This window comes from Babylonia areolata, chromosome 25 (genome assembly GCF_041734735.1).
Source record: "Babylonia areolata isolate BAREFJ2019XMU chromosome 25, ASM4173473v1, whole genome shotgun sequence".
NCBI classification, from domain to species: domain Eukaryota; kingdom Metazoa; phylum Mollusca; class Gastropoda; order Neogastropoda; family Buccinidae; genus Babylonia; species Babylonia areolata.
In genome coordinates this window covers 2,140,001-2,155,441 of record NC_134900.1, presented here as the reverse complement: position 1 = coordinate 2,155,441, position 15,441 = coordinate 2,140,001, and the positions used below count along the sequence as shown (strand labels likewise).

At 45.4% G+C, this 15,441-nt stretch overlaps 1 protein-coding gene across 2 annotated transcripts in view; it reads right to left on the bottom strand.

Moving 5' to 3' along the window:
• Positions 1–3,512: 3,512 nt before the first annotated feature.
• Positions 3,513–15,441, bottom strand: part of LOC143299705 (sarcoplasmic calcium-binding proteins II, V, VI, and VII-like) — a 19,093-nt gene continuing 7,164 nt past the window's right edge. For both annotated transcript variants that reach the window (XM_076613075.1, XM_076613076.1), the window contains exons 3-7: positions 11,318–11,370; positions 9,734–9,851; positions 7,116–7,247; positions 5,346–5,458; positions 3,513–4,270 (exon numbers count right to left, since the gene is read on the bottom strand). In XM_076613075.1, coding sequence (XP_076469190.1) covers positions 4,046–4,270; positions 5,346–5,458; positions 7,116–7,247; positions 9,734–9,851; positions 11,318–11,370 — 641 coding nt within the window. In that variant the 3' untranslated portion in view covers positions 3,513–4,045. The remainder of the gene's footprint in view (positions 4,271–5,345; positions 5,459–7,115; positions 7,248–9,733; positions 9,852–11,317; positions 11,371–15,441) is intronic.

The window sequence follows — 15,441 nt, the reverse complement described above, 5'->3', positions numbered from 1 at the left end:
AAAAAAAAAAGAAAAAAAAAAAGAAAAAAGAATACTGTTAAAACTTAAATCCTTTGTTTCTGCTATATCTAGTTCTTTTAATTAATGTTTTGTCCATTGATTGTATTATAAGTGAAATAGTACTTGTCAATGTGTATACTGAGTGTTTGAATGAGCCTATTTCTAGTTGTTGTTGTTGTTGTTGTTTTTGGGGGGTTGTGTTGGTGGGTTTTTTTTTACATCACCCTTTTTATTTACAGGAATTGTGAAAAAGATGAATGTTTCAACGACCCCCCAGGGGGGAAGAATTGGGTGGGCCGGGGGCGGGGGGGGGGGGGGAGGGGGGCACACGAAATAAACTTCTTTCCTTGCCTGGCCTGGCACATTAAGGCCGCCACCAGAGGTTTCCAGTGCTGCCGTTCTTGTGCAGGCTTCCACAGAGTAATAGCCATTCCTCCTGATCTCTGTCGTCACTTTGGTCACTCTCTGTCTCTCTCTCTCTCTCTCTCTCTCTCTCTGATGTCATCCATTTGACAATGTGATGTACGTAATCTGTCATGTTTCTTATATAAAGCATTCAAATTTAGAGAAATTGTAACCTCGTAGCATTTCATAAACTATTTGTCTCTTATTTCTAGTATTATTATTTTGTTGAAATTTGGTTTTGTTCTCGAATATTTCGTTAATGGCGTATGTTCACTCACCTCTTCAAGAGGGGCCATGGCCTGATGAATAACCCATTCGCATTCTCTGTGTGTGTATGTGCGTATGTGTGTGTGTGTGTGTGTGTGTGTGTGTGTGTGTGTGTGTGTGTGTTTCCCCTTTTCCCCCTCTTTCTCCCTCCCTTGATCAGAAGACTAGGCACTGCCTAAAATCCTTATCCTTGAGTAAAAACGTCATCAAGTATTCTCTCTCTCTCTCTCCCTCACTGACTCACTCTCTCTCTCTCTCCTTCCCCCCTCTCTCTCTCTCCTTCCCCCTTCTCTCTCTCTCTCTCCTCCCTCTCCTCCCTCTTTCTCTGTCTGTCTCTCTGTCTGCCTCTATCTCTCTCTCTCCTTAACCAGGAGTCAAGTTGGACGTTCTCTGTGCCACTCGTCGGAGAATGTTACAATTAGAAAAAAAACAGTGAACTCTCTTACTCCAAGTGAGGATTTGACTCAAAACACAGTCACTTGTTTGATCAATGATGCAATGACTGTTGTGAAAAATGAACTCCGTGTTTGTATTTCAAAAAAAGTTGATGTGCTCAATACAGAAACTGAAAAATTAAAATCAGTTTTTTTTCAAATCTTGAAAGCAAAAACAAAGAACTCATCAAAGAAAATCATTCAGTTAAATCCCAGTTGGGTTCTCTCCAATCAGAACTGAACAGAAAGAAATACAATCCAGTCAATTGAGCAACAGTTGATACTCAGACCCCAACTGACCATGTATGTCAACATAGAAATGTTACTTCCCAAACTGATGCTGAAATTCAAACTGAAAATCACATACTCTTTACTCAAGGTTCAGAAACCAAAACACCGAATAGTGACGCAAAACCCATCAACACAGATAAACAGTCACACAGTGATCGTTCAGTCAATGATGGTCAGAAAGGAAATCCAGCAAATAATGCAGACTGTTTACCCCATGACAATGTCACAATCCACGAAGACATTTCTACTTTCAATTCCTTTGCTGTTCTCGCTGATATCAGTGATAATGACAAAGAACAAATTCATTCCGCACAGTCCCAGCAATCAAAACAAGTATTAACAAACAGAAGAACCCACTAGAAAATGTTTCAAACCCTTCTACCAGAGATGTTTTGGACCGTATGACTGTTCCTGAAAAGGCAACAATGCTGCTTCTTGGGGACTCGGTCATACGCTTCATTAACTCTCTCCATACGAACTGCGAAAGAGACGACGTTAACAGCGTTTCACCCCAGTTACCATCATCAAAATATTGCAAGCGGAAGGCTCTCATACTGAAGAGGTGAATGTTGACAAAGAATACCACAATTCTGACGACGGAAGCTAAAGGTTGGGTAATTCAGACACCCACTGGACATCCGAGGGGTCTATGTAGAGGAGAAGAGAGGACTGGCCGTACTGAGTGAGTTAACCCCAAGAGACTGGCCCCTCGTGGAGAAAGCATGTTTAAACTTTGTGTTCCAGGAATGTCTATTGATGACCTTCATCACTGGCTTTCTTCCGTACCAGTCTCACCCAACATAAAGGATGTGATCATCCATGTTGGTGTGAACTCTTGTCCCGCAGGTCCAGTATCCCCAGAAACATGGAATGAACTTTTTTTTCTTTGTTCTAAAACCTTCCCCCACGCACGTGTAGCTTTCAGCTCCATTTTGCCTGCCAGAGGGAATCATTATTTCAATAATGTCATAACGCCCTCAAACCTAAATCTAAAAGAAATATGTAAAAACCACAACATTGCTTTTATTGATAATTTTCTTCCTTTTGCATCAGACACAGGTCTGTACAGCAGTATAAAGCACACGAATACCAGAGGAACAGCAAGACTTGCTGAAAATCTCAAAACCCTGTGGCGAAGAGGATCCCACAGAGAAACCAAACGTCCCATAAAAACCTATACCAATAGCAGATCAGACTCTCCTCTGAATTCGTTTCCACCTGTCTCACAATGTCTCCGAATGATTAGGCTCTTTTTTTTTCTTTTTTTTTTCTTTTTTGTTTGTTTGTTTGTTTGTTTGTTTGTTGTTGTTTTTTTACAGTCAAACATGGGAGAAATGGCGAGAGCGGGAATGAAACCCAGACCATCACGAACACTATGGTGGTGTGTGTCCATCGAGATCGATGATGACCATCGTTGTCATCCAGCTGGGGGATGGGGGGAGGGTTGTGGTGGGGGGGGGGGGATGCTCATGAGTCTATCAGATGGCTGAATAGTCCAATCTGCGCACGAAATGTTCGCTGACAGTTGGGGCAGACAAAGACAGGCATTTCATTGTCAGGGAGCTTGTTTGCCCGTGACTTTCTGGCCTGCCTCTTCTGAACAGCTGCAGCGCTATATTGAGAGATGAGCGTCTTTACCAACCTGCCTCCTTCCTCTGCCTTCTAGTTACACATTTAAGTTACTGATTTGTACTGATGAAACCATTTTACTCGCTGCCCCCCGCCCCGTTTCTTCATACCTCCACCTCTGTCCGATGTTCTTGTCATGGGATACTGGTGAAACACTGAAGCAAATGTTTCGACATTGCACTAGAAACTTTGTGACGTGCAGGTCATTATCACGTTTCAAATTCTATAAACCCTGTTTGGTTCTCATATCAATTCGTACTCTCTCTCTCTCTCTCTCTCTTTCTGTCTCTCTCTCTGTGTCTGTGTGTCTTATCTCTCCAACACACACACACACACACACACACACACACGTACACACGTTCATACAGACTCACTCACTAACACACACACACACACACACACACACACACACACACACACAAGATAGAGGGAGACAGTCACTGAGAGAACAACAACCAACTGTACATACAACAGGAAGTATGTGGGTTTGTTCCAATGTATCTTTTATTTACCTGTGTTCTCACTGAGTGGGTAGTATAAGCAGCACTGTCTTTGACCTGTGTGCCTTGTGTATGGAGTGAGTTACCACTCGGCTGGGCTCTAAACAACATGAATTGAATTGAGTTACCACTCTTTATTGTTTGTTAATAATTCACTCTCCTAGCCCTCATCATTCTTCTATGTCCGAATACACGTACATTTTCTATTCAAGGAAAGAAAAGCCGCTTCAACCAGCTACCTGAAACGGAAAACTCCGACTCCCAACATAAATCAATCAATAAAAGAAAACGCAATGAAATAAATCGAAATGAAATAAAATATAATAAATTATAATAAATCGAAATCAAATAAAATCAACAAAAGGTGAAGTAAAATAAAGAATAAAACGAAATTAAAACAAAAAAAGTAGCATGACATAACATAAAATACAATTTAAGATAAAAGTCACCACCAACAATTCATTAGAGCACCCCAAAACGACAACGTCGCGCCCCACCCACACCTGCTCGATCAAAACATCATGCAAGTGATGTTCTCTTGGGTCGCTTCTCCAGGTACACCTTCACATCCATGTCGAAGTCGTCTGGCTCTGGGGCAGGCTGGATCAGGCGGAAAGGGTTCGCGGTGGCCGTGTGCTCGAAGCAGCCGAAGATGTGCCGGCCAGGGCCGAACGGGGTTTGACCCAGCAGGAAGTTGGCGAAGACCTGCTCGTAGCTGCTCAGCGTCAGTGGGTACCTTCCGTTCTGGAGCAGTCAGGAATAAGCTGAGTGATTAGTTTTTGTGGGGTTACTCTAACGGGTCTTATTACACTGGCGGGCGTAATAATAAAATAATAATAATGGTATTTATATAGCACTGAATCTTGTGCATAGACAAATCTAAGCGCTTTCGCACCAGTCATTCTCACGCACGCATAACCCTAAAACTGGAGAAACTGAAGACAAGGAAGAGGCAGGGAAGGGAGGCTATTTTGGGAAGAGGTGGGTTTTAAGGCCAGACTTGAAAGAGCTGAGTGTGGAGACTTGACGAAGCGAAAGAGGAAGTTCATTCCAATTGCAAGGTCCAGAGACAAGAGAAAGAACGGCGGCCAACAGTCGAGAGTTTGAATCTGGGTATGCATAAGTGGAGTGGTTCCGAAGCTAATCGTAGTGAGCGAGATGGAGTGTGGAGGTGAAGGCAGCCAGAGATGGGAAGGGGCTGATTTGTGATAGCGTCCATGCGCTATGCTGCTCAAGGCATTTCCCTTTGACACTTGTTTAGGTAATAAACAAGACACTATGTTATGCAGTATATACTAGACAGGGCAATGGTCAAAAGCCTTTTCAGTTGACACTGAGATGCGACAATGACCTAGTGACATGTAATGATCATGAAATGACCTGGTGACATGAAATGACTTATGGTGGCCTGTAATGCCCTATCGACATATACTGACTTATGGTGGCCTGTAATGCCCTATTGACATATACTGACTTATGGTGGCCTGTAATGCCCTATCGACATATACTGACTTATGGTGGCCTGTAATGCCCTATCGACATATACTGACTTATGGTGGCATGGAATGACAATGAAACGACCTAGTGGTATAATGACGGTGTGATGACCTATTGGCATTTCTTGACCTCATAACATGTAATGACCTATATATATATATATATATATATATATATATATATATATATATATATATGTATCCTGATGACTCAGAGTCATGTAATGGCCACGTGATAACCAAGGAGCACACGATGGGCCAGTTGCCTGTACTGATCATGAAGTAACTAAGCAGCATGCAATGGCTACCAATAGTACACTCACGTCTGTCATCTGAGAGAAGGCCAGTTTGGAGTTGTTCTTGGCTTCCTCGTACGGGAGCTTCACCATGCACAGGTAGAAGTTGAACAGCTCCTCTTCTCCGATCTTCTTATCCTCTGTTGATAAAAAAGAAAAGAAAAAATACTATAACAAAAAAAAATAGAATAATAAAATAAATGAGTAAATGTCATATTGTGGCGTATTTAGGCGAGAAGCTCATCCTGTCGGTTGAACTTTCTGTCTGTCCGTTTGTCTGTCTGTTGTGTGCATGTTTTTCGTTTCTTTTCGTTTTGACATTGATAACTCTATCTCCCAGTCTGTATTCTGAATTTCTTTCCATCTTCCACGCCTTTAACCTTTCCTCTCTCTCTTCATGATTCTTATACCAGCATTTCATCGTGGATGCGATATTTACTGTCATTTATACAATGAAACAAAAACTGTGGGGGTGGGGGTTGAAATGATGGGGGGCGGGGAGGGGGAAATCGTTCACTGTTCTGCCACTCACAACCACCCCTGTTCCTCTACAGTCACAGGGATGGTTCCACTGGGTTCTGAATGACGATTTATGTCCATGTTCAGTGGGGGTTTTGGTTTGTTTTGTTTTTTTTTTAATTGACAATATACCGAACAATATGAGTGATGGTTACTGCGTGCTGGACAGTTCTTGTCTTCAACTTTTTCTCTCTCGAAATGTCTACACACAAAGCACCGACTGTCTCTACCTCTGGGTACTGATGAAAATCAAACAAACTTTAAGTAAGGCATGAAACTTTCGGGTAACCTTACAGTGGTGCACAGTTCTTATCCATAACTTTTTCTCTAAATTTCTACATACAATGCGATGACTTATTAAGGGGTGGGGGTATAATAGGTAACTGCGAGTGTGTACAGTAGTTGCCTTTAAATTTGTTTCTCTCTCTAAATGCATGAAGCCAATGCTCTGACCAAAGAAAACATTACTTTCGGGTAGCTATTCTTCTCCAATAACTTTTCCTAGAAATTTCTACTCATAACATGATGACATGAGAAAACGAAATTAGCGGACGGAACTGCGCGTAAGTAGTTATTATCTTTTGAAGCTGAAGTACAATGGAGAACATGATACCTTGTGGTAACAGTTCTCCATAACCTTTCCTCGAATTTTCTACACATCAGGCGGTGACTTAAGGAAAAACTAATGCGTGAAATGCTTGTGTGTACAGTTCTTCTCTATAAGCTTTTCTCGAACTTTTAAACACAGAAGGGGATGATTTACGCGAAAACAAAACTTACATGTAACCACGTGTATGTAGCCTGCAGTACTTGTCTTTAACATTTAACTTACAGAACTGTCGTGTACGTAGCCTACAGTACTTGTCTTTAACATTCAGCTTACAGAACTGTCTGTTTCTGTTCTTCTCCACAAGCTTTTCTCGACCTTTCTGCACACGCGGGGGCGATTTACGCGAAAACAAAACTAACAGGTAACCGCGTGTATATGTAGCCTACAGTTCTTGTCTTTTAAGTCTCTCCATACGAACGGCGACAGAGTCGACGTTAACAGCGTTTCACCCCAATTACCACCATCAAAATATTGCAAGCGGAAGGCTCTTATACTGAAGAGGTGAATGTTGACAAAGAATACCACAATTCTGACGACAGAAGCTAAAGGTTGGGTCATTCAGACACCCACTGGACATTCGAGGGGTCTGTGTAAAGGAGAAGAGAGGGCTGGCCGTACTGAGTGAGTTAATTTACAGAACTGTCTGAAGCAAAAGGCACTGTACTGACTGTCTCTGTCGATGGCCCTGAAGAGCTGTTTGGGCAGCAGTCGCAGCCACACGGGGAAGTGCTGCCACCCCTTGCAGCCCGGCAGCAGGTTTTCCCACACTGCAAACCAGTCCTCCTTGCTCACGCTGCTGGCTGAAACACCATCGTCATCGTCGTAGTCATCATCATCATCATCATCGTCATCATCGTCGTCGTCGTCGTAGTCATCATCATCATCATCATCATCGTCGTCGTCGTCGTCCCACGTCGTCCTCGTGGTTATATCGTCATCATTTTCAAACCTTCATCGTCATGGTTATCGTCACCATCATCGTCATCATCATTATCGTCATTATCATCATCATCGTCCAATGGTAGTCGTCGTGTTCGTTGTCATCATATTCAAACCATTACTACCATTGTTCTATCTCAGTTTTAAGTGCAACCTTTTTATTTCAAATAAAATTTGAAGTAGAGAGGAAGCAAGAAATTCCTGCAAAAAGTCTTTCTTTTTGGGGGGCGGGGGATGGGTGGGGGTCGATGAGGACTGGATGAAAAGGATTAAGTGACATTCGTTGAGGAATAGATGTAAAGGATGACGGCTTAATTAAAGTGAGTCTATATAATCACCTGGTCTTGTTCTCCGGTACTGTTGCAGCCAACACCAAACGTTTGATAACAATCGCCACATGTTTACTGGGGGCGATAGGAAAGGGGGGGGCGCGGGGGGGGGGGGGGGGGGGTTCGGTGTGCTCAACCGGGATGAAAAACAGCAACAACAAACAAGGGGGCGTCACTGCGTTCGACGGGGGGGGGAATTTTGAACATGTAGTAGTAGTAATAGTAGTAGTAGTAGTAGTAGTATTTGTAATTCATTTTATCACAACGGATTTCTCTGTGTGAAATTCGGGCTGCTCTCCCCAGGGACCTCGGTTTATCGTCTCATCCGAATGACCAGCGTCCAGACCACCACTCAAGATCTAGTGGAGGGGGAGAAAATATCGGCGGCTCAGCCGTGATTCGAACCAGCGCGCTCATATTCTCTCGCTTCCTTGGCGGACGCGTTACCTCTAGGCCATCACCCCCCCCCCCCCCCTCCCCCTAGTAGTAGTAGTAGTAGAAAGAAAAAAGAAAGAAATACTAATAATAGGCTAAAAGATAGATATACATTAAAATATAGCGCAGGGAAATAAAGTGGATGGCTAGAACCTGAAACGGAAACAACCCACACACAAGAGAGAGAAATAGACACAGAGAGAGAGCACAGACTGGCGCTTTCGTGTCACCAGTTATTGACCCGTCAATCACGAGTGCTACCGTCCCGGCAGTCGCCCGAAATACACCCCACCGGCACAGCCCTACACAACTACGCTGAAATGACATTTAAAAAATAATAAAATAAAATAAAATAAACGAAGAAAGGCTGCACTGGCTACAATGAATCCTTCATACTAAAATATTCCCTCACGTCCGCAAGATCCAGTGTAAATGATAACAGACTTCTGAAGTGCGGGCCAGGGTGAGGAAGCAATACTCACAAAGGTGCATCAAATTATGTGGGGTCTGACAATGAATGCGGACGGGCAAGATCGGAGGAGGTAGGGATGTTCAGAGAGCTTCAGACAGACAGAGAGCTTCAGACAGACAGAGGAGGTGGGGATGTTCAGAGAGCTTCAGACAGACAGAGGAAGAGGGGATGTTCAGAGAGCTTCAGACAGAGGAGGAGGGGATGTTCAGAGAGCTTCAGACAGACAGAGAGCTTCAGACAGACAGAGGAGAGGGGATGTTCAGAGAGCTTCAGACAGAGGAGGAGGGGATGTTCAGAGAGCTTCAGACAGACAGAGAGCTTCAGACAGACAGAGGAGGAGGGGATGTTCAGAGACCTTCAGACAGACAGAGAGCTTCAGACAGACAGAGGAAGAGGGGATGTTCAGAGAGCTTCAGACAGACAGAGAGTTTCAGACAGACAGAGGAGGAGGGGATGTTCAGAGAGCTTCAGACAGACAGAGGAGGAGGGGATGTTCAGAGAGCTTCAGACAGACAGACACAGGAGAGGATGTTCAGAGAGCTTCAGACAGACAGAGGAGGAGGGGATGTTCAGAGAGCTTCAGACAGACAGAGGAGGAGGGGATGTTCAGAGAGCTTCAGACAGAGAGCTTCAGACAGACAGAGGAGGAGGGGATGTTCAGAGAGCTTCAGACAGACAGAGGAGGAGGGGATGTTCAGAGAGCTTCAGACAGACAGAGGAGGAGGGGATGTTCAGAGAGCTTCAGACAGAGACGTGGGTAGGGAGAGAAAGGAGAGAGACAGACAGAGGAGCAGGGGATGTTCAGAGAGCTTCAGACAGACAGAGAGCTTCAGACAGAGAGCTTCAGACAGAGCTTCAGACAGACAGAGGAGGAGGGGATGTTCATAGAGCGTCAGACAGACAGAGAGCTTCGGACAGAGACGTGGGTAGGGAGAGAAAGGAGAGAGACAGACAGACAGAAAAAGAGACAGAAAAAAAACAACCCAAAAAACGGAGTGGTCTGCTCACCCCCCCCCCCCTTCCCCATCCTCCCCGCCCCCCCAACTTCCCACCCCCACCCACCCCCCTCCCCCGTCCTGTTCACCCATTCCTACCCCTAAAAAAACCTTACTGCTGGTGCCTTGATCGGCGGTTTTGTCGAACAATATTTCAAAGAAGGCCTCAAGAACTTCACGTGTGCTGTTCGCATCAGCCGACTGTGGGTCCCATCTCGTGTACTCCAGCAATCGCTGCAACACAATAAAAAAAAAAAATGCGTGTAGAAAATATAAATCATGTATTAGCGTTATGGCAGCAGCGGGGAAAAGTAACAACAGCAATAAAGCAGCAGTTGTAGCAGCAGCACCAGTCAATAAGTAACACTGCTTATCGCAGCAGGTGTAGTACCAGTGCGCATATATCCGTTCATTGTTGGTGTCTTTTTTTTTTTGTCTTTTTTTTGTGGCTTGCAAAAATGTCCTCAGCTATTATCAAGATTTGTGCAAAAAATCTGCAATAACCGATTACCAAAATGAAAATAAGCATCTTGCACCTCGGACAACCATCAGTGTGGTTTTCAAAGGGTGTAAAAATAGGTTTGGTGGAAATTCAGTATAATTTCCTTGGTTATGTCTTTCAACACTCGGCTTATATCACAGATTGACATAAGTTTACATTTGGGCCAACAGCAAAGTGAGAGTTGTATTATCAATGGTTTCTCCAGTCAATGGGAAACGATTTACAGCTTAGTCTTTTGTGAAGGACTACGACTCTCAAACTAGGAGGCAAAATTGCACTGGCTCTTAGTGCTGCAGCCTTGTGGGCTAGTTGGCCTTTGGGAACCATCCCAACGCGGACTGTCCTAAAATCCTCTTGGCCGAGAGAGTGGGGGTGTGCTTGGGCAAGACACTCTCCACTATAATCAAATTCTAGCCCAAATAGTCGGAACAGCAGTTGCCTCCTCTGCTGTTCTGATGGTCATAGTCGGACACGACTATCATATATATATGTCTTTCAGATGAGCAAAACTGCTGACGTGGGCTAGTCAAAGTTGCCTCAATCTTCCTTTCACCTTTTCCAGTTTTTGTAATTGACTCAGTGCGAGTGTTTCCACCTTGGTATCATCCCTTTGACTGAGTATTTTACATTTCAATTGAATCATTTCAATCTGTTAGTGAAAGTAAGCCTGTGGCATATATTTCAGTCTCTTTTCATTTACACACACACACACACACACACACACACAAGCACACACGCGCGCGCGCGCACACACACACACACACACACACAGTACACGCACATACACACACGCGTACGCGCGCACGCACACTCACACAACATGATGTAACTCTAAATATGTTAAGACGCACGCTAACAGATACTGACACACTCACTAAAAAGGGAGCATCTATTGTGGGAACAGCGTGACCTTTTGAACATTCCATATACATCACCGAGGGTCATTTATCCTGACAGCGTAGTCACTTTGAATGAGATTTAGACACCGGTTATCGCTAGCCTCTGTGTGCGTACGCGAGCTCGTGTATGTGTATGTATGTATCAGTGTGTGTGTGTGCGTGTGTGTGTGTGTGTGTGAGAGAGCGTGTGTATGTGTGTGTGAGCGTGTGTATGCGTGTGTGTGCGCGCACGCGCGAGCGCGTGCTAAGAGTTTGTGCGCATGTGTGTATTTATGCGTATAAAAAAAAAAAAGTCTCACCTCCATGAAAAGTCGAAGGCTGTTTTCATCAAGCTCGTTATTCTCATTGGGTTCTGAAACAAAAACAAACCTCATACAAATTAAAGTTGAAAAGGGCTCGCACACCAGCTTTCGTGACAGATAGTGGGGGTGGGGTGGTGGTGAGGTGCATGAAGGAGAAAGACAGACAGGAGGCAGATGAGAGGGAATAAGAATACACGCAACTGTACGTTGACGTAAGTACAGAAATGTATGCATAATATGATGACACGTAGCGTATAAAACCACACAACAGCATATGTCAACACATACACGCACGCGCGCATCAACTTTCGAAGGTGATACTGCGACAGATGTTTGTCACTTTTATTTCAGAGAGAGAGAGAACACACACACACACACACACACACACACACACACACACACACACACACACACACACACACACACACAATCACATCACATCACATCACATCACACCATAATCACAGTGAATCATTACAGTGAATCATCACATATATTCCCACCCCCTCCAAACACACACCTCTTCACCCCAACCTCAAAACAAACATGTAGCACTGTTTTGTACAGTACAAACCCTGAAATGTAAACTGTGTACACGCATATGGGCTAAATAGTACACAAACCATGGAAACATCATTGAACAAATAAGAGTGACGAAATACAATGTCAACACCAGCCTTCCTTGACAAATTTTCTCGTCTCTTACAGTTACGTATACACTGTCCTTTGTCTTGCGAAACTCACCGGAGTCGAGAGGAGATGCGAAAAGGCCAAAGTATTCGATAAATCTTTCACTGAGGGGATTGAGACACAACATTTTCGCTTACATGTCATGTGGCCTACTATTCTAACTCTTGTAACTGAGGTAGAATCGTATAATACAAAAAAAAAATAATAATAATAATAAAGGAAGAACTCTTTATAATGTAGAAGAAGACTAATTTCTCTCTACGTAGATGTGATTTAGAAGAAATTCAACAGACAAAAATACTGTTGTTTTTTGTTTTTGTTTTTAAAAGGGGGGGGGGGATATACCCACCCCATAAAAAGGAAGGAACTTGATATCTCATTTAACCAAATGAAGTCAAACCAAATGCACATAATTATTCAAGGAACAAACAAACAAAAAATTCAAATCACATCACACGTGCCGCCATAGAAAGAAATGGGTCGTCTGCTCAGCAGACTGATGGGATAGGTATGACAGATATCACGTGATTCAGCTTCGTGCAGACGACGCGCAATCGCATCAAACACTTTGGATAGGAATTAGATCTAATCGCTTGAGATCGCCACAGGCGCTCTTTATTAGAATGCCAGTCAGTCAGTTGTGCAAGCTGAAGGCTTTCAACTGTAGGTGCAAATGTCTGCATTCCAACGGTTATTTCTGACCAAGGTTCTGCATGGCGAGCGAGAAGTGAATGAAAAATGGCAAGGATACAGTGGATAGCATGTCCACAGCGGGCAGCGCTCAATAGGTCGTCTACCTTTTTGTTCACTGTAATTTGGGTATTTTCCTCCCGTCGAAGTGTCTGTGTGTGTGTGTGTGTGTGTGTGTGTGTGACTGGGAGAGAGAAAGAAAAGCATATGTACTGATGTAGTTGGCCTCCTTCAGTCATGGCTGACCATGGATAGAGTATATCCGACCTAATGTCTAATTGCGCTGTCTGCTTGGACCAAGCAGCGTCGCCTGTGACTGTAGAGACCGATGCGAGAGAGACAGTCTCTGTCGACAGCAACGGTCACATGTGTAAGCTGATGCTGGCCTGTTGGCAGCCGTCCCTTTTCTGCGAGCTCGCCTTTCTGCTGCAGCAGCTGACAGTTTGTCCTCACCAATCCGTAGCTGATTCTTGAGAGTGCTTCTCCAGCTGTTGTGGTCATCTGCAAGGTCCTCCCAGGACTGAGTGTTGATCTCAAGCACCTTCATGTCACGTTTGCAAACGTCTTTGTATCTCAGCTGTGGGCGGCCGATGCTTCTCTGCACCGTGGCGAGCTCTCCCTAAAGGATGTCTTTTGGGATGCGACCATCTTCCATGCAGCGAACGTGGCCCAGCCAGCGCAGCCGACACTGTCTCAGCATGGTATACATGGTCGGGAGGCCAGCGCGAGTCAGGACTTCGGTATTTGTCACCTTGTCTTGCCAGGAGATGCCGAGTATGTGCTGTACGCTTCTCAGGTGGAAGGTATTGAGCCTTTTCTCCTGACGAGCATGTGTGGTCCACGCCTCACTGCCTGTATGAGGATGCAGACGTTGTATACAGCCATCCTTGTCTTCGTGGTCAGCTTGGGATTTGTCCACACTCTTTGTGTGAGGCGGGCTAGCGTTGTGGCTGCCTTCCCGATCCTCTTGTCGATCTCGGTGTCAAGGGAGAGGTTGTCGGTGATGGTGGACCCAAGGTAAGTGAATTGATGGATGGCTTCAAGCTCGTAGTCATCAATGGGGATGGCTGGTGGAGATGGCGTGTCTTGGCCTAGGACGTTTGTCTTCTTGAGACTGATTGTCAGACCGAAATTTTTGCAGGCCTGGGAGAAGCAGTCCATTAGTGACTGCAAGTCCCGCTGGGTGTGGGTCACAACTGCGGCATCGTCAGCAAAGAGCATGTCTCTGATGAGGGCTTCGCGGACTTTTGTCCTTGCTCTGAGGCGGGCGAGATTGAAGAGCCTGCCATCTGATCTGGTCCGCAGGTAGATCCCTTCTTGCGCTGTGCTGAACGCATGCCTCAGGAGAAGAGCAAAGAAGATTCCAAATAGCGTGGGGGCGAGGATGCAGCCTTGTTTGACACCGCTGCATACGTCGAAGGGCTTGGAGAGGTTACTATTAAACTGCACCGTCCCTTTCATGTTGGAGTGGAAGGCCTCAATCAGGCTGTGCAGTTTGGTGGGGCAGCCGATCTTTTGAAGAGCCCTGAAAAGGCCGTCTCTGCTGACTAGGTCAAAGGCCTTGGTGAGGTCAATGAATGCGACATACAGGGGCATCCTCTGCTCCCTGCACTTCTCCTGGATTGGCGAAGGGAGAAGATCATGCCTACCGTGGATCTCTCTGCTCGGAAACCGCACTGTGATTCCGGGAAAACGCGTTCGGCCAGTTTCTGCAGGCGGATTAGAAGGGCCCGAGCGCAGACTTTGCTTACAATGCTGAGAAGCGAGATGCCTCTGTAGTTGTTCCAGTCGCTCCTTTCGCCCTTGTTTTTGTACAGGGTGATGATCTTGGCGTCCCTCATGTCCTGCGGTACAGCTCCCTCATTCCAGCACTGACAGAGGACTGTGTGCAGAGGATGCAGAAGAGTAGTCTTGCAGTGTTTAATGAGGTCTGGGGGAATTCCGTCGCTGCCAGGTGCCTTGCCTGATGTCAGGCTGTTAATGGCCTTGCTGAGTTCGTCCTCAGTTGGCTCTGCGTCAAGTTCTTCCATGACCGGCATGCACTTGATGGCATCGAGGGCTGAGTTGGACACCATGTTTTCTGTGGAGTAGAGGTCGGAGTAGTCTTCCGCCCATCTCTCCATCTGCTGGCTAGGATCGTTGATTACTTCCCCAGTGGAGGATTTGAGGGGGGCAGTCTTGCTCTGTGTTGGTCCCAGTGCCTTCTTGATGCCGTCATACATCCCTCGAATGTTGCCTCTTTCAGCAGCATCCTGTATCTCTTCGCTGAGCTCTGTCCAGTACTCATTTGCACATCGCCTGGCGTTAAGCTGAACCTTACTCCTGGCGGCCCTGAGGATTTGCAGGTTCTTATCACTGGGTGACCGTTTGTACTCGGTGAGTGCAGCGCGCTTGGCCTCAATACTGGGAGTCATCTCTGATGATTTGGCCTTAAACCAGTCATGGGACTCGGCGGTTTTCTTCCCAAAAGTGGCCATAGCAATGCGGTGCATGGTGTCTCGTAGCGTTTCCCATCTTTCTGTGGCAGAGTCTCTCGGCTGTAATGCATCGAATTCTCTCTCAAAGGCCTCTGCGATCTGTTCTACAAGGTCTGACTGACGTCAATGCGAGAGTTCCCTTGTTTCTTTGAGCAGTGGAACTTCTTTGGTTGCAGTCTGATCTTGCAGCATACCAGAGAGTGGTCCGTGTCACAGTCTGCGCTGTGGTAAGAGCGAGTGTGGAGAAGGTTTTTGATGGCAGCT